Below are 20,660 nucleotides of genomic sequence, written 5' to 3'. Positions count from 1 at the left end.
AACGATTCCAACGCTCCATCTACTTTCCATTCAAATGGATCATTGTGAAGTCATATATTGACATCACCATGAGCATATATTGACCACCTACTTTATGTTTACATATTCAGTGTGAGTACATATTAAAGCAACAAGCCTCAAGAAGAGTTTTACAGTGATGGGCATGGCAATGCGTAAATGTTTTTATCTTTATTTGAAGATTTAATAGCACTACACACAAAGTCCTCGTTTTATCATTGAACTGATGTATAATCATACACTATTATTTTACTAAACTTATAATGTTTAATAACATGTTTGTTTCTTTTTATCTTTCGTAGGGTTCCATCACTCCCTCCCTTCCTCCCCATACACTACAGAGCCTGAGGGTCACAGGTTACCACCCTCAGGGACATTATCATCAGAGTTCTTGAATCAAGGTGGTTCTTCCAAGATCCTCCTTTTAGTCTGCAATGTTGCTGGATCTGACCAACAAGCAACAAGGTGAATAAAACATCTTAAACCTAATGTTTCAGAAGGAGCCCTCTAAGGGTTTCTTAAACTTTTTTGCCAATTTATCCCCTAATTGTTTTCTGAAGTCCTATAAGATTTCAAGAAATGTTTTAACTCATTCAAAAGACCCTTGGATAGCGAGCAGTAACTCATTACCATATAGTTAATAAGTGGCGCTTTTATATTTATATATATATATCCTCATATTTTAAGATTACAACTCTAGTCATCTACTTGTAGCCTACATTTGAATTTTGTCTTTTACATTTTAATATGGGAGGTTTCGCTAAACTTTAGCTTCTTTACTTTCGTTTTTGCTCAAGTTAGCTTAATATTGTATTAAAGGGGTGGTTCTGTGTTTTTGTGTTTTGGCTTGGTTGTGTTTATGGGGCGCAGTATAAAATGTCTTAATACTTTTTTTTTTTTTTAAACGCCGTATTTTTCTTATATTTTACCTTTATTCCACACCGCTGTCCTTTGAACGGCTCGTTTGCTTCCTACTTTTATGAAGCACATCCCTCCGAAAAAAAATCACACATATGACATCATACCCATGTGCATTATTGAGAAACTCATCGCAAATGATCGATGAGACGCTACCAGGAACGCCCAATAGGCTTTCTTGTTTCATGAAGGGGAACACCCAAGCCGCAGCTGGACCCTTCTCTAAGTGCCAAGCACAGGTCGTCCTGAAGCGCCACGCCCCTTACCATTACAGGCTAGCCTAGAAATCTAGACGCACCCTAGCGGCAGGAAATTTTATTTGCCCACAAGTGTCTTCTAGGAACTCTCAATACCCATCTGAGCTGTATTCCTCAGAATCTGGACGGCCCAATCACATCGTGTATAGAGTCGGCGGGCGGGGCCATAATGACGACGGCCGAGTTGCGTTTGCGTGCTTCTAGTAAACACAGAAACTGGCGAACGGCGGTCTTTCGAATCAGCTCTGACCGCGACTCTGGAAGACTTGGAGTTAAGCTTTTCTCTGAGAAAAGAACAAAGAGCGGCACTGAAGTCATTCTTAAAAAGGGAAGATGTATTCGGAGTTTAGCCGACCGGATACGGCGAATGTTTAATCAGTCAGCGAGCTCTGCTTCACCTTCATGTTGCTCTGGTTGGTGTAGCGCTATCCTATCGCGTGCAGAGGGAGTTTGAAAGACAATCGTTTATCCCGCCCCTCGGATTGAGCCCTGTCTATGGTGAGTTTCCAGACCAAACATCTTGATGTGGGTCTGGCTTGTCAGGCTAATTACAGGCAGAAGTCACAGTGTTTCTGTTAATAGAAAGGGATTATGATGTCAACAACCCAGGAAGAAGCTTGTTGTAGTTCAAACCGGACGTTTTTGTAGGCAATAAACTGTCGTAACTTTAAAAGACAATATCTCAGTTTGCATTGAACTTTCAGTGCTGTAACTTTGCAGATACTGTTTATGCTCAAGCATCAACATTACACAATAACAAAAGTTCAAGTCAAATCGCATGCAACCATCTCTTTAACACATATTCGGTAACCATAACGTGTGAACCCTTTGGGGTACCTCTGCTAACACCTAAAGACATGCCTGTTAATTTATAAAATACCATTCATAAGTTTGGGGTCAGTAAAACATTTTTTTTAAGAAGCTAATACTTTTATTCAGCAAGGATGCTTTAAATTGATCACAGTTGACAGTAAACAATCATCAAATAATCCTGTAGCACATTTTGTACACTGTAAAAAAAAAAAAAGGAACTTTTGCAGTACAATCAACTTGGATGTTTAAGTTATTTCCGCTTAAATTATGTTAAACTGACTTTAAAAAGGAGTTACATCTTGTATAGCTAATAAAAAAAGTTTAACATTACTTGAAAACAATGTAAAAACATATGTTGTCATAACTTATTGAACATATAATTTTTTACAGTGTATTGTTATTATATCAAATAAATGCAGCCTTAGTGAGCATAAGATTAAAAAATAAAATACTTACCCATAACTTTTGAATGGTAGTGTATATTTATTAAATACATAATGAAATGAATGACTTGGTTTTATATGTAATATTAGAGTTCTATTTTGCTTTTAATTGTTTTACACATTTAAAGATATACATTCATTTTATTTGGATAATGTAATTAATTATTTAAGCAGATTGGAGTAAACCAAAGGATTGGAGTCCTTTGCTATAGTTGTTTGTTCCTGCAGAAACTTTATCATGTGATTTTAAAAGACAATTTAAAGTCCATGTATATTTATCATTTTAAAGATCCAATATCCCAACCATGCTGTTCTATAAGTCAAGCGATTCATTGGAGATTAATTTTAGACCTACTGGTACAAGAGTCATAGATTCAAAAAGACATTAAGTCAGATCAGTCACTGTCAGAATCAATAATCAGAGTAAGTAAACTGCAGCACAGGAATCATCTTACATGCTCCAACTACAGCTGAACTGATAGGCTGGACTCTGGGGAGTGCTGCATCTGGACGTCTTTGTCACTAACCTCCAGTTGTCAATCAAAGTCGCACACTGTCTCGCTCTCCACCCGTGAACACAAGGCCATGGGTGGAAACAGATGACGGGTATTCCCCTGGAACACCTACAAATGTCAGGATGACATTTTAGGGTACAAGGAAACGAGAGAGAGAGAGAGAGAGAGAGAGAGAGAGAGAGAGAGAGAGAGAGAGAGAGAGAGAGAGAGAGAGAGAGAGAGAGAGAGAGAGAGAGAGAGAGAGAGAGAGAGAGAGAGAGAGAGAGAGAGAGAGAGAGAGAGAGAGAGAGAGAGAGAGAGAGAGAGAGAGAGAGAGAGAGAGAGAGAGAGAGAGAGAGAGATTTTACAAATATAATGTTTTTCTATTTATAAATATTAATTAGAGAGATTTTTGTGTACTGCACCTTAATGGCAGAAGCCTCCAGTCTTTAGACAACATTTGATAGCGAAGTTGTCTCTCTGATTCAAAGATTGCAACATAATATTGAAAATTAGGATCATATTTTCAGTATAATAGGGTATTTTAAAAAGGCAAATTGTGTAACTTTAGAGGCAGAGGCAACTTTTTAAAAAACCCATTCATAGGTTGATTTCCCCGAAGAGTGAGAGTGCTTTGGCTCTGTAGCACTTTCAAAACATTGCTTTATTTGCTTGACTCGGCTAATATCACCAGTTAGGGGCAGGACTACCTGTAATATCGGATTTCTGGGGAAGTGACTGTTTAGTCCTTGGGAAATTGTATTTTTTTGAGTGTGGTGCAGCAGTTTGGCTAGCTAGACTAAATGACAAACCACACTGCAGCTTATTCTGGCCAATAACTGTCCATTCAGGCAGGAAGTGATGGTCTGAATGACATATTGGGCAAGAGACCAGAGTTTGTTTTATTTTTGAGATTTAGCTGACATTTATTTCTGTAAGTACATACCACAATATTTGACTTGTGTGGGGAAAAAATGGCACATTAACCTCTACCAATAAAAACACTGGAAAAACTTTATAGATTACAGATTTTCTGCCTGTCCACAATGTGTATCTAGTTAACTTAATGCTTCCTAAATTGCTTCAAACTAAACTTGGAATATATTTAAAAAGATTTGAGGCCTCTAACCTGGAAAACTCATGCAAATCCAGTGATTATTTTGTCCTCAACAAGCAAGCATGACTTAATAAATGCTGTTTCCCTTTTGTAGCGCTCAGGGAAGAGTGAGGCAAGGATATATTGCAGCTGTAGTTTATTTCTAAAAGAAGATGATCCAAATTGTGGAGATGACAGCTTGAAAGTGACTGCTTAGTTTAAACAAGACAATGCATCCAAAAACCTAGGCAGCCGACTTGTTGCCTCGTTGCCTTATCAGACAATGATCAGACAATGACTTGTAAGGCAGCGTAATTAAGCGCACAAAGATACCTCATGAAACAGACAGACTTCTGAGGTAGCGTAACAGTTTAATGATCTACAGCAAAATAAAGCAAGCTTTAGTGAGAACTAAATAAATATTTCATTGCTACAGTAGTAATTTCTCAATAGAAATGATTTCAGAAGTGGCCCTGTTCACACGAACACGGGCATTTTCAAAACCGCAGCGTTTGCTACGCGGTTTGGCTGTTCGTCCACACGCAAACGCTGTATCCGGTTACTGAAACCGGACTTTTTTGAAAACTCCGGCCAGGGTGAAGATTTTTAGAAACTCCGGTTACAGCGGTGTAAAACCGGAGATTTCGGCTTTTTAAGTCGAAGTGCGTGCCGTTCTCTCCTTTGTTTGACAGATACATGTTCAGTTATTTCATTGTATTGCAGAACAAATGCGACAGAATGCAATAATACAAAATAGTAAAGCAAGTGTGTGAAGCTATTACAGTCCACTTCAGCCCTACCTGTCACTGAGTCCAAAGTAAAGGAACTTGTAGAAGGGTTTCACTTGAGCCCATGGCATCCCTCAGTCAGTGCAATGTGCATCGGGGCCGTGGATGGGACCCATGTGGAAATCAGGCAGCCAGTCATAGCATAGTTTTGCGTTCTCATGTGTACAGATTTTTTTTTTTAAACCGTGCTTGTGTGGATGCGATTTTAAAACAGAGGAGGAAAAACTCTGGTAATAAAAATACCTGTGTACGTGTGGACTAGGCCTTACTCTTGTAAAGTCAACCATATTAGAGCTCGCTGGATATCAAAAAAGTGCATATTTATATAGTCACATAATCTTAGACTAATTCAGGGAAAATAAATAAGTATTCAGTCAACACAAAATTGTGACTTTGAATTTCTCTTTTCAGATTTGGCCCGCCATTCCTGATGAGAGTAGAAAGGAGTCTTTCCTGGGATCATTTGCGACAGAGTGTCTGCAATAAGCTTTACTTATTTCAAAAAAATACGGTCATAAAGGTGAGTGTGAGCTGATCATATATTAGGTTTTGTAGTTAGCGGTATGTGCTGTGGTTAGAGTAAGGGTGATGGGATATTATTATTATTAGAAGCATGCTGAAGTGCTTTGTTCTTTAAATCTAGGTTTAAATATGCAGGGATGTCTCCATTAATGGTCATGTGCCAATGCTGCCCTCTGAGGGTCATTGTTGTATCTGTTTTCCCAAATAAGAGATTCTTGTTTAGCATTCATAAAGATTATTATACCATGAATTATCTTAAATTAAAATTCAAAGTACGTTTTTAATTACCGTAGTAGAATATATTTAACTAAAAGCTTTAATCATTACATACATTAAATGCCATTTAGTCATCTGAAGAGCCTGAAATTATAACACCAGTCCTGATCATTGACTCAATGTTTGTTCAATGCTAATTCTTAGTTATTTTTACTTACAGTATTAGACCCATTAGATTGTATTGGAGATTTGAGCTCTACAACAAACTAAATGTGTAAGAACATGTTTCAGAAAATTAATGAGAAGGAAAGACACAAGAGATCTTACATTGTCTTCTAATTGCTTTAGTACAACAGATTGGCCGGGACGGCAGAGAGCAGAGTTGTATTGTTTTAACATCTTCTCGGGATAATAAATTAAAGGACCAATATAAACTCACCTTCTCAGACAAAAGACTGCTGCGGTTTTCATCTGTTCATTGGTTCCCATTAAGTTTTTAATTTATCACCTTCTACGCTTGAGTACAGCTCCATTTTTTTCTATTTCTGCTTTAAATTGCATCTTTAAAGCCTGACGTTCCTCTCTTCCTCAGTTCCACTATGCTGTCAGAGAAGGAAATAAACAACTTTTTCCAAACCTCTTTTAATGCAGTAGTTCACCCAAAACTTTAATAACAAGAGAAATGTATTATTACTTTCATTGGAGCTATTAAGAATTTTCTGTATTTTTGCAAAAATCTGATCTTCATTATTATCAGATATTATTCTTTATCCTATATCAAATTCTGAAACTTTTTCATATGCTGTATATACTTGTGTGTGACCCTTTAGGATTACAGTATCGGATATTTAAAAAGGTAGCTTGATTAAGGTAATTAATGAGATACAATTGGGTTTATTTGGCCCTGGTCAGGTGAACAAATATATACCTGGACTTAGTTAGTTCACCCAAAAATGTTAATTCCGTCATTTTCAAACCCTCATGTTGTTCCAAACCCATAAGACTTTAATTCGAAACACAAATGAAGATATTTTTAATGAAACTTTCCACCACAACTTTCAAACTTCAGAAAATTCATAAAGAGATGGTAAAAGTAATACGAATCAATCTGTTTAATCCAAGTCTTCTGAAGAGGCACGGCCATGTTATATGATTAACATATCTAATTTATGTTTTTATTCACATATAACCATCGATCAATCCACATACATAGAAAACATCAAATAGGGTCAATAGCTGCTCAACTGTATTTGCTCAAGCAAACGTCAAGCAGAAGTTTGCATGCCTTTATCAACTTTCAAAAAAAATCATTATGATGCTTCCCAGATTGCAGCACTTATTATTAAAGTATACAAGTGGAAGAAGCTCAGCTACAATGTTACATTAGGTCTAACAAATATCACTCCGGGAGAAAGACGTCTTATATTCCAAAAAGAACCCCGTGGTGACATGTGGCCTCTCTTACATTATCTAAGATTAGTGTTCTTAAATTCCCCATCAAACAAACACTCTCCAAGAAGAATATTGCTACCCGTTTAAAGTTTGCAAGAGACCGTGAAGCCAGAAGACTATTGGAAGAATGTGTTGTGGACATATGAGTCCTAAATATAACTTTTGGTTTAAGTGAGAAGCATTGCATTTGGGGAAAACCAAAATACTGCATTCAATAATATGAACCTCATCCCAACTGTAAAACATGGTGGTGGCATTATTAGTATTATTATTATTATTATTTGGGGTTAATTTACTGCCTGTGGACAAGGCTTGATGTCATTGATGGAGTAATGGATCCTGCGTTTTCTACAGGGTGTCAGTCATTAATCTAAAGCTCAACAGAAACAATACGGCCCTTAAAGGGATACTTCACGGCTTTTTCATATTAAACTATGTTATTCCCTTAACTAAAACGAGTTGACACACCTGCGTGTGTGCATGCACTTAATCGCTCTGACGTGTGGTGACGATCTGATAGCCCTTAGGGTGTACTCACACTAGCCAGTTTGAACCGTGCCCGAGTGCGTTTGACTACCAAAGCGCGTTCGTTTGATTAGTGTGAGTAGCCTACTCTGAACCGTGCCCAGGCGCGGCTCGATTAGCCGGCCCTGCCCCACTTGGAAGAGGTGGGCCACAGCATGATTCAGTTTGACTCGGGCACGGTTCACATGCAGTGTGAGCGCTAACCGTGCTGGAGTCCGTAATCAAAGCTGCAAAGTCCTTGCTGCACTTCAACTGGTACCTTGCAAACCTCATAATACGAGCAGCACGATGACGTGAACATTTTCGCGCCACTAAGGCGACACATCTGTTTAACAACAGGCTGTGAGAGGGCTGTGGACCACCGTGGACCAAACGACACAAAATTAACCACAAAGAGAACAGAGCGATGGACTCCATTGTGTTCAGAGAGCGCCGCTCTTCCTGTTTATCCCGAAACCGTCGCACCATAATGACGTAAGCATGCTCCGGCACGAATGCTGAAACCCGAAACCGTCACACCATAATGACGTAAGCGTGCTCCGGCACGAATGCTGAAACCCTATGTGAGTGCAGGCCACCGGGGGAGTGGGGAGGGGGGACATGGCAACCGTGCCTAGTGTGAGTACACCCTTAGTTTAGCCCACTAAGCCCAGTTCATTCACTATGGTACCAGAGATCAAGTTAGAAGCACCCAAAAACCTCCATGTGTTCCCCTATTGACAGAAATGAGAGAGTGAGGGGGAGATGTGAGGAAGGATGTTTCAGCCAGGACTTTTTACTGCACCGAGTTGAAGTACTCTCAGAAGTGCTATTCCGCCATACTTTATAGTTCTCCTTTTTAATCGGCTTAGAAAAGCACCACATTTTATTTTATGTCACCATACGATTGTTTAACTATTCGTGTAACTGTATTTAAATATGGAAACATGAAGGTGTTTGGGCGCTTCTAACTTGATCTCTGTTTGGTACCATAGTGGATGAACTGGGCTTAGTGGGCTAAGCTAAATGCTATCAGATCCTCACCGCGTGTCAGAGCGATTAAGTGCACAAACTCAGATGAGAGAGGTATGTATCAACTCGTTTTAGTTAAAGGGATCCCATGGTGTTGAGACTTGTATGGCTTAATATAACATAAACAATGTCTCTTACTGAAATATGTAGTAGAAAACCCATGAAAGATCTACGTTATTTAAAGGGGTACTTCAGCGCTGGGAAGATGAATCTCTATTTAAACTGGGTCATCAATGTAGTAGAAATGTTAAATTATTTTTGAATTTGGTGCCTTCTAGACTGAGAAAAGACAGAAAATGTATTTTTGTCTCATGGGGATGAAAGACTACAATTCCCAAAATGCTTCGCTGCCCTGTTAGACCATTCCCAAAGCCATTACTGTGACTGAGTTGAAGACACTACAATTAAAAACCTGAACGTGTCTGTTCAATATAATGAGTGAGTCGCCGCGCGATATCACAGCACTGAGCACTAACTGCAGGAGAGAGAGAGAAATGAGCTAATGAGCTCGTGATGAGAGCTGAGGTAATCGCGACTACACTCGCGGCATACATGCACAACGCGAGTTCAGTCTGGCGCTTTTCAGTTCATGCCTTTGCAAGCTTAACTTTCATAGAAATTAATTTAAGAAGTTAAAACACTTACATTGCTCACCATAGCTCCGTTTAAATGAGTGCCTGCAGCTGCCTGCTGAGCTCTCCCTGCCAGCTGAGTGTTATCTCCCATCCCCCATGCGCGGGTTCAAACCATGCGGAAATGGCTCCCTCTGCTGGCTGTAGTCTTTAGCCTTATTCCAAACATTCCTCCTATGATGCAAATATCGTCAATTTGCATCATAGGAGGAATTTTTCCAGAAATAAAATGCATAAATCTCTTGTCTCAGGGGGATATGAGGGGGGAAAGCACAATCATTTGAATATACTCCAGGGTTTCTACTGATACAAAGCCATATGCTAATCGCTGAAGTAACCCTTTAAAAAAATCCATTTTATATTTGGACCATGGGCGGCGCCATTTTGTTTGTGTTCTAGGTTGATGACGTAGAGTGGTTGAACTCCTCAATCAGCTGGCGCTACCCGTAGCTATTTTTACCACAACGAAACTCGAAAATTGTTGCAGAGTTAAACAAAACCAATGAATTGCTTTGTAATTGTACTTAAAACACACTCAAACATACATGTGCAAACAAACTCACCTACACAAGTCACAAACAGATCGGCGGGCGGGCACACACACCTGAGAGACTGCTCTGTCTCAATCGAGATGTTGGGCTGCTCAGTCTCCACGACAGGGGCTGAATCTGAAATCGACCCCCTATACCCTGAAATAGGGCATTATTTGAAGGGACGGCCATTTGTAGTGTTGTCCGACACCGTAGTGGACATGTTCGAGTGCAGTCATTCAGTCTCATTTTGCACCGCAATAACGAGTGTACAGCCGATTTACAAACAGCTGTCCGACTTCACGCACTCGTCTTCATTCACTCCTTCAAGTTGTATTAGTGAACAAAAGTAGGGAATGTTATTTGTGTCTTTAAAATGAAAGTTTAAAGATTGAGGTTAATTCACTGAGCTTGTGCTCAAACTTTAATGCACAAACCAATCCCATGCATCATCACCAAAACATCCTGCCTCTCTTCCTCACGTTACCCTATCCCATCGTCCTACATAGATATTTCCCTCTGCTGGTTATATTAGGCATTACAGTTAATCTACTGCATATCAACAGTCTATCTATGATATCAACACAGGGAATAGTGATTGAGGGTTATGTATGCGCGCACGCAGTACGTGTGTGTGTGTGTGTGTGTGTGTGTGTGTTCGCGCCGATCTGTTGGGGTGTGTGTGAGTTTGTCAGTGAGTCTGTGTGTGTGAGTCTTTGTGTTGATATCATAGATAGATTGGTTTGTGCATTAAAGTTTGAGCACAAGCTCAGTGAATTAACCTCAATCTTTAAACTTTCATTTTAAAGACACAAATTACATTCCCTACTTTTGTTCACTAATACAACTTGAAGGAGTGAATGAAGACGAGTGCGTAAAGTCGGACAGCTGTTTGTAAATCGGCTGTACACTCGTTATTGCGGTGCAACGTGAGACTGAATGACTGTGAGTGTGTGCCCGCCCGCCGATCTGTTTGTGACTTGTGTAGGTGAGTTTGTGTGCACATGTATGTTTGAGTGTGTTTTAAGTACAATTACAAAGCAATTTGTTGGTTTTGTTTAACTCTGAAACAATTTTCGAGTTGCGTTGTGGTAAAAATAGCTACAGGTAATGCCAGCTGAGTGCAACCATTCTACGTCATCAACCTAGAACGCAAACAAAATGGCGCCGCCCAATGGCCGCTGGTCCAAATATAAAATCGATTTTTTAAATAACGTAGATCTTTCATGGGTTTTCATTTATGTTCATCATTTATGTTATATTAAGCCATAAAGTTTCAACACCAGGGGATCCCTTTAAGGGAATAACATAGTTTAATATGAAAAAGCAGTGAAGTATCCCTTTAACACACAGGTCTGACCACAATTACTAAAAATGTTTGGTTGCTGTTATGAGTGGTGTAGCAAGTCAGTCCCGGGCCCATATGCAGCCAGCAGCCATATCAACCTGTAGCCCAAGACTGGTTTCCCACTGATGAGCCTGGTCAGTATCTGGATGGGAGACCTCCTGGGAAAAACTAGGTAGCTGCAGGTAGAGGTGTTTGTGAGGCTAGCCTGTGGTCTGTGTGAGTCCTAACACCCCAGTATAGTGATGGGGACACATACTGTCAATAAGCACCGTCCTCCAGACATTAAACCGAGGTCCTGACTCTCTGTGGTCATTAAAAATCCATCGGAAATAAAGTAGGGGTGCAATCCCAGCATCCTGGCCAAATTTGCCAATTAGCCTCTGTCCATAATGCCCTCCTAATAATAAGCATATACCGATGTACCAATTGGCTTCATCACACTGTCTCCTCTCCACCAATCAGCTGGTGTGTGGTGGGCCAAAAAAACACTCAAGAATTTTTAATTAAAATAACCAATGCTCTGCCAGTGTCAATACTATTACATGCAAGCACAAATGATCTTGGCACGGTGGCTCAAAATGTAAAAACACAAGTTGCACTCTCTGGACCTTTCTTTAGGTAAATTCATCTAAAACTGGTGTTTAATTCATGGCTTTGCACATTCTCAATGGAAATAATTGCCAGTCCCAGTAGTCTGTTCTGCAACATGGTGCTCCACAAATTATTATTTTTTAATTAGCTGTAGTTTTGAAAATGAGCGCTCCACTGAAGCAACAGTAACAGGGATGGTAAGAAAGAGAACTAAAACAGTGCAACAAAGCTAGATGTGACAGAGTTGTTGTCAAATCAAAACACTGGCCAGAGCTTGAACTGTTGTCATCGCAGAGATTAGAGTCTTTTAAAGGCAGTACAGAATGCAACTGTTGTTGTGGAAGCAAGGGCTGTAGTAGATTGTTGTATCTTTGTTGTATCTTTCAACTAACCTCCCGCACAATAAAATCTTTTTTTTTTTTTTTTTTTGCCGCTGCGATGCAGCAGCGTTTGCACATAAAACAGCATCATTAAAAAAATCACGCCGTAGTTCTACGGCAGCAGCAGGGATGCAAAGAAATTACAAATGCAACACAACAAATTACGAGCTTGATCTCACGAAAATGCGTATTTATATAATACAAGTGTGCAATGACATGGAATGTATATGGCAAATTGACCCATCCTATCCAAGAGCGTATCATATACACGGCATAAAGTGTGTATATGCACGCCAAAACTCATTTTCCACGACATTGCACACTCGTACTATTGATACACATTCTCATGTGATCGTGTTGGAAATTACAGAGGAGCATGCCCAGACGCTTCACCACTGACTGTTATTGTCATTTAAGGTCACACCAGATTCTGAAGGCAAACATTCACTCTTAGTTCATCGTTATTAGATAAAGTTAGGATCTATGTGCACTACTGTTACAAAGTTTGGCTTGGTAAGATTTTTTCTCTTAAGTCCCTTATCAGTATCCTACCTGGCTGCCGACTAGAATCAATTCTCGCGCTCTCACACCACACAACCATTTTCTCACGCAGTGAAAAATATCAAGGCAAAGAGGGCCGACAGAAACAGAGCAGGTTACTTTGATATGAAACAAGTCTCAGCTTTCAATATCTGCCCGTTTTATTACGAAATTCAAAAAATAAATACCTTTTTGGCGCTCTTAAATATGGCATGTGACAGATTGCTGCAGCGCCTCACTAACTGATCATCTCTTACTTCTAGTTAATAGTAATAAACATGAATGAACATGTTGATAGAAGGTGTTGAAAGATACAGATAGTTTGCAAATAAACTATAAAGAGGATTATTTTGCTAAATATATGCACTATATGCCTATTACATATTATATTTTCACTTAAAAACTAATTTTATTTATTTTATTTTAATTTTATTTATTTATTTTTCAAGTTTTGAGTTGTTAATTGTAACCTTTAATAATAATACCAGCTAACAGGACCCCCTGTATGTTTACTGAATTAGTTAAAGGGGTACTTCAGCGGTGGGAAGATGAACCTGTATTTAAACTGGGTCATCAATGAAGTAGAAATGTGAAATTATTTTTGAATTTGGTGCCTTCTAGACTGAGAAACGACAGAAAATGTATTTTTGTCTCATGGGGATGAAAGACTACAATTCCCAGAATGCTTCGCTGCCCAGTGAGGCCATTCCCAAAACCACCAACTGGATTACTGTGACTGAGTTGAAGAAGACACTACAATTAAAAACTGAACGTGTCTGTTCAATATAATGAGTGAGTCACCGCGCGAGTATCACAGCACTGAGCACTGACTGCAGGAGTCAGATAAATGAGCTCTCCTGATGAGAGCTGAGGTAATCGTGACTACACTCGCGGCATACGTTCACAACGCGAGTTCAGTCTTTCGCGTTTCAGTTCATGCCTTTGCAAGCTTAACTTTCATAGAAATTAATTCGAGAAGTTAAAAGACATTGCTCACCATAGCTCCGTTTAAATGAGTGCCTGTAGCTGCAAGCTGAGCTCTCCCTGCGCTGAGTGTAATCTCCCATCCCTCATGCGCGGGTTCAAAACATGCGGAAATGGCTCCCTCTGCTGGCTGTAGTCTTTAGCCTCTGGACAAACATTCAACAACTGGACAAAGGAATTTTTTCCAGAAATAAAATGCATAAATCTCTTATCTATGGGGGATATGAGGGGGGAAAGCACAATCATTTGAATATACTCCAGGGTTTCTACTGATACAAGCCATATGTTAATCGCTGAAGTAACCCTTTAAGAGATTTTAACTTGAATCTATATTGAATTAGGATCGGAATCAAATCACAAGCGTATTAATTGAAATCGTGACATTTAAGTCAAGCATTACCATGCAAACATTGCAAACATTTAGTTAACAACTCTTTCAACAATCACAATACTCTTATCATAATGCACTTGAATCTGTTGTTGTTGTTGTTGTTGTTTTTACAAAAGTTCTCAAAAGTTGGCAGCCCTGCCCTTATGCTCACCAAGGCTGCAATAATTTATCAAAAATACAGTATTTTAATGTATTTTAAAATGTTATTTTTTTCAGTGTAATAGCAAAGCTGAATTTTCAACATTACTCCAATCTTCAGTGTCATGATCCTTCAAAAATCATTCTACTATTGATAGTTAATCAAAGTATTTCTTATCTATTTCTTTCCAGGGTTGGTGTGCAGCATGCATAAGATAAGACATAAACAAAACAAAAACAACGTCTTTTTCTTCTGAATCTGTAACTCTCACGAGATCATTGGTGAAAAGTAGAAGAAGAGCAAACAAACATACTCCACAAAAGAGAACTGACAAAGAACTGAACTGAAAAGAAGAGTATACACGGCAGACATAATGATACATAGGTGATTATAATATGTAATGAAGGAAACAAAGGACATAATCATTAACGTCCATGTAAAGGCAATTCTGAGATTTGTTTCTAAACTTCTAAACTGTTTCTAAATTTAATGTTGAAAAACATTACAAAAACTGTGAACTATGTAGTACTGAATTCAGAAGTTAGACCATTATACAGTTTTTCACCATTGCTGTGTTCCGGATGTTTTGGGCGGGGCTAAAACGGTGGCTCGATGACACACTGGAACCTCTGAGCATATGGCCCCTCCCCCATAACTAGAGCACATTGGCAATTTCGCATCAGTTCGCCCGCTAGATTGCGAGTTACTGTCAGTACCGTTAGTTACTACAGCTTACAACTCACAAAACAAAAAAGATGATATCAAGAAGAGGTGGATTAATTTCGTGAACAGCTACCTTAATGGAATGCTGAGGATCACCACCAACACCTGCCTCTGCAGTGACTTTACACCAGATAGTTTTACAAACTTTTATCGGCGACAACTGGGATTCACCGCCCTGGCCTTCATCCTCCTGTCCTGCCGACAAACTATTTTATGTACATAGCAGATTTTTTTTTACATTTAAATATGGCGGGGTGTTAATAACACATGTATCTGTGGTGTGAGAAACTCAGAACATATGTTTAATTTTGACTTTACAGGGACTTTAACCAAGGAAAACAAAACTAAACTGTGCAGGGAAACAGGAACTAAAGGAAACAAAGCAGAATCTCAAAATAAGAGCCCATAACACAGAACACACATCTGACGATTATCAATGCTGAAAACGGTTGAGTTGCTTATTTTTGTGAAATCTGTGCTACTTGTTTTTTAAAAAAAATTTTTTTTTTTTTTTTTAGGACACCTTAATGAATAGAAAGTTGAAAAGAACAGCATTTATTTGAACAAAATACTGGTAACAATGTAAAAGTCTTTGTTGTCACTGATCAATTGAACACATCCTCGCTGAAATAAAGTATTAATAAAAAATAAAGATTAAAAATATTTTGAAACTATACTAAAACATTTGAATGGTAGTCTAGGAACATTTTACACAGAAAAACTAATTTTTATTTTTAAGGGTTCTAAAACTTTCTAGCCCCACTCACTCCCATGTCATTAAAAACCTGAATGCTGTTATTTTTACAAGGAACACAAAATTATAATTTATTTTTATTATTAAAAATGAATTACATTTAAGTGTACATTAAAAGCTGTATTTTGCCTTCAACAGACTACTGAACTGTTTAAGATGCGTGTTGTTGGTGGGTCGGCTTCCTGCAGTTACCTGTCTCCCTATGACAGCAGACCTCTGTGCCACCCAACTGTGGACAGGTGAGTCCACACACCCCACCTGAAGAAAAAAAACTGTACTTTTTTTTTATGTTTCAGATAGAAGTTTTTTGCTCACCAAGGCTGAATTTGTTTGGCAATGCTGAACACAGTAAAAACAGTAATATTGTGAATTATTATTACAATTTTGATTAACTGTTTTGTATTTTAATATATTTCAAAATCCAATTTATTCTTGTCATGGTAATGCTGAATTTCCAGCAGTCTTCAGTGTCAGATCATTCTGATGTGCTGATTTGGTTCTCAATTAATATTTCTTATTATTATCAAAATGTTAATGTTTTGTGGAAACCATTTTTTTCAGGATTCTTTTAATAGAAAGTTCAAAAGAACAGCATTCATTGTGAATAGGTTGTTTTTTGCAACAATGTAAAAGTCTTGTTACTGATAATGTATTGTCCAGTTTATTATTCTGTCACATCTTGTTCAGTTAGTTAGTTATGAAAGTCTACATTTTACATTGTCAATTCTTGGGATTGACAACCTCATTTACTTACAGGTGTGAGTTTTGAAATGCCCTGTTCCCACAGCAACTTACAGTAGTGCCTTGAATACTGTAAATACTGTATGCAAGCAACAAGCGTGTATTCTCTGACAAGTAGTGACAGTGACCAATGTAATATCAAAGATGGCGATGTTCATAAAACTGAAAAGTCTTACTTTTGATACAAAAAAAGTCCAATTGAATCCGAGTTCATCCGTCAAATTTCCGTTAACCGACAGAAGCTTCAATGTAGACACGTGCTAGCCAGATGAATATAATCTTGCGCATTACACCGCATTTGAGTCACATGATTTGTCAGAAATCATTCTAATATAATGATGCTCAAGTTTCATTTCTTACAACAGTCTTTTTTCTGAATCTGTTACTCTCAGGAGATCCTATAGGAGAAATAGCAAACCAACATACAAAGAACTGAACTGAAAAAGGAGTATACATGGCAGACATAATGATTCATTGTTGATGATAATCAGTAACCAGGAAACCAAAACTAAATAGTGCAGGAGACCGAAACTAAAGGAAACAAACTAGAATATCAAAACAAGAGCCCATAACACAGAACATACACCTGACAATTATCAATGCTGAAAACAGTCGCACAACACAAAACTGACGGGAGCCTAACCTTCATATGATATACAGAGTTCATATCTCCGTTGCTGTAAGTTACTGACATTTCATATCTCCAAAAAGTCTTTAGTTTTATCATATTTATAAAAGACAGATACGCTGTACCGAGTCTTTCCAAATAAAACCGTGCAGCTGGAGGCGTATCGTGTGGCCTTGTTTAAAAAACAATCATCGCCTAAATTCAGGAAACAAACATAAACTTTTTTGCTCCTCTGGAAAAATAAACTCCATCCACTGTCCCCTTAATGCTGGATTCCTTGGGAAGCTGAAGAAGGTTGTCTTGCCCTGACAACCAAAAACACACCTCGTTGTTGACATTGTTGATTTCGTGAAGTCCTGTGACCTGTGACAATTCTGAGTGCGTGTCCGTACTGTATGTGTGTTCGTTTGACTGGGAGACAGACCTTATATCTCCAAAACTTGGAAATAATTAGTTTTTTTTTTATCCTATTGTTTACTAGTATGTTTATTTGCTTAGTGAGTGTCATTTTGGGTTTTGTTTCTTTTGCTGTTGTAGGCTGTAAGGACATTTGAAATAACTGGAATGTGATCAAGACTTGCCTTGAACTACTTTAGCCGTGTGTTTCATTGAAAGTAATTGCACACTTTAGAACGTTTGTCAACCAATCAGATTCAAGCATTCAACAGCCTGCCCCGTAGTATAAGATCATCATTATCTTTGTTTTATTTAAATAAAATAGGCTACCGTTGCATATAGATCTTCGCCTCGACTATGCCTTCCTGTAACGTTACACATCCTTGCAAAATAAAAGTATGTATTTTTTAATTTTACTGACCCCAAACTTTTGAACCATGGTAGATGTCTAGAAATTCCTTGATACAGTATGTGTTTTATACACCCTAAGTGCTCATCAGTGCTGCTAAAAGTTAATATCTCCAGCTGCTTTAAACTTTTTAATTGGTCTCTAAACACCCACATCACAGTTTTTTAACCTAGTTTGGACTAATTGTATCCTCTTCTCTGCATCATGTTTGTGAGGCTCTAGAGAGACAAACCCAACAAGCTAAACCACGAAGAGCTCATCCTCTCAGTGCTGTAGGTGTAACACACACAGTCTCGAAAGCCAATGATCCATTTCTCAATTTAAACAGCTTAAAACTCAGTTCCACAGTCGTGACTGCAGCCTCATGTGCTCCCGTGCCTGCTATTCTGGGCTGTTTTCCTTCCTCTGAAGTGAATATAACAGAATTATGATGGTTTTATTTGAAAATGTGTTTTACTTCAAAGTTCAAAGCTTTTAAATGAGAGTTCAGCAGAATAGAATTTGCATCTTTAAAGCAGATTTTGTATGAAACCACAAACTAGATTGAATAAGGGGTTGAACGGGAATGTGTGCGTAAAGAAATGACAGGGATAGATGGCATAGATGATGTGACGCATGTATAATAAGAATATTTTTATTTTTGAATTGAAATTAGTTTGATTATTTTTGGGGGCATAAAGTCACAAATTGTCAGGGTACAACTGCCCCAATGTCATAATAAAGAAAAATAATGTAATTTAAATAATTAAATATTTGAAAAGAAAAACTGGTATAAATGTACTATTATTTTGCAAGAAAAAATATATAAAAAAAGCTTCTGTGCTGACATTTTATTTCTCTTCTAAATGAAAACCTTGGTTGGTGGTGTGACTATGAAAATCATATGCAACCAACACGCATAATCAAATGATACTCCTGCAGATTTAGTATCTGATATTTTGCCCTGTTTATGATAAGGCAAGGTTGGTAACGGTTTTAGTTTTGATATGTCATGTGGCACAACTTTAAATTATGTAATTAATATTTATGAATAGACAATTCATAACATTTGTAAAATACCTCTCTCTCTCTCTCTCTCTCTCTCTCTCTCTCTCTCTCTCTCTCTCTCTCTCTCTCTCTCTCTCTCTCTCTCTCTCATCAGCATAATTGTTTAGCAAAGGTTTACTCTGAATGCCTACACAACCCTTGTAAAACACCAACGCTAGGACTTTTCACCTTGATAAATATATTTTAAAGGGGTCCTTGATTATGATTTTCCAATAATTTAACTTTAGTTGAATTAAGTGTGTAATGTTGCTGTTTGAGCATAAACAACATCTGCAAATTTACGATGCTCAAAATTCAGCTTTTTATACTGTTAAAGACTTGGATTCCCATCCTAAACATAGACAACGTTTCAAAAACTAATGTTGGACGTTTGATAGAGTATTTCTGTGTCAAAAATACTCCTTCCGGTTTCTCACAAGTTTCGGAGAGTTTTTTTCGAGTATGGGTCGGCTTGACGTCGATAGAGCGGAAGATCCTTGTATGGGCCGTACGGGCTCTTCTCCCGGTGGGGTGCGCGTGCGTGACTAGAGCTAGAGAGGAAATGCACGGCCATAAACGCTTAGCTGCAGATCCAGTCGTCCGTGAACACTAATGTCGTTATAGTCCGCGCCGCGCTCCACTTTATTCCTGTGAGTGACATCAAGCGACTTCAACGCTTTGCTACTGCTAAGGTTTAGTCGCATACAATAGTCCATAAACCGAATAATGTCATCATAAACCACGAGTAAACAAACACAAATGTTGACAGGCCACTAAATACAGTACATACCACAGAGACGGACGTCCTGCTGTTGCTGTTTCTCCTGTTCAGCCTCCGAATCTGATTCTGGATCGATAGCCATGGGTTTTTCTACGCTTGAGGACGTCACCGCTTTGCGTGCTCGTCATTCTTTAGCTCCGCCCACACGATACGCCTCCAGGCGCTCGGTTTTTTCCGGAAAGACTCGGTACAGCCTATATTTCTTTTATAAATATAATAAAACTAAAGACTTTTCGAGAGATATGAAGGATGCAATACTACTCTATAGGTACTCAAGATTGACACGAGATTGACTGAAACTGAGTGTTTCACCCCCCCTTTAAACTACATTATACTTGTTCTATCTTCCTCTAGCATATATTCCCTGGCCCCAAAGGCATTTTACAAGAGTTTCCACACAAGCGATTTAGATTATCACGACAGAATATCGATGATACCGACTTCACATCAGCTACATAAATTTATCAACTAACCGTTCAGAAACGTCCTGTTGCATTCTACATGTTGTCACTTCTTGAGTCTCACCATCATTGTCCATTTGCATTTGTCAGTATTGTCACACACATTTTCAATGTGTCTGCATGAGGTAATCTGAGCTGCTAAATGCTAACATGACCGCTCGAAGCTCCGCCCTCTTCCTGAAATGGGGCTGGGAGCAGCAGCTCATTTGTATTTAAAGGGACACACACACACACACACACACACACACACACACACACACACAAAAACACAGCATTTTTACTCCCCCTTAAAAGTGACCATTTTAACATGCTATAAAAATAAACTGTGGTTATTTTGAGCTTAAACTTCACATACAGCATTTTTTTTTCATTTTGTAAAAAGGGGCATAATAGGACCCCTTTTAATGCTTTTTTTTTTAAGTATTCAAATGAAGCCAACATAAATACAAAAAAGTGTGGTTCCTTTCATCATGGAGATTGTTATCGTTGACCCAGATGTTACTGGCTAAATGTGCTATGGCATTACCATGTTTTTTGAACATGCACCATGGTACCATACCATAGGTTAAGGACCTTTGAGTACCATGAAAATATCAATATACATTATATGAATATGGTCATCATTCAGTGCCATGCATGGTATATATCAAAAG

General features: G+C 38.4%; 1 protein-coding gene across 2 annotated transcripts in view; it reads left to right on the top strand.

Annotated features, from left to right (window-relative positions):
- usp43a (ubiquitin specific peptidase 43a) overlaps window positions 1-20,660 on the top strand; it is a 142,097-nt gene that overhangs the window by 102,263 nt on the left and 19,174 nt on the right. For both annotated transcript variants that reach the window (XM_067459518.1, XM_067459517.1), the window contains exons 7-9: window positions 321-483; window positions 5,239-5,347; window positions 15,704-15,804. In XM_067459518.1, coding sequence (XP_067315619.1) covers window positions 321-483; window positions 5,239-5,347; window positions 15,704-15,804 — 373 coding nt within the window. The remainder of the gene's footprint in view (window positions 1-320; window positions 484-5,238; window positions 5,348-15,703; window positions 15,805-20,660) is intronic.

Source organism: Pseudorasbora parva, chromosome 12 (genome assembly GCF_024679245.1).
Source record: "Pseudorasbora parva isolate DD20220531a chromosome 12, ASM2467924v1, whole genome shotgun sequence".
Taxonomy (NCBI): domain Eukaryota; kingdom Metazoa; phylum Chordata; class Actinopteri; order Cypriniformes; family Gobionidae; genus Pseudorasbora; species Pseudorasbora parva.
This window is presented reverse-complemented; position numbering and strand designations above follow the sequence as displayed.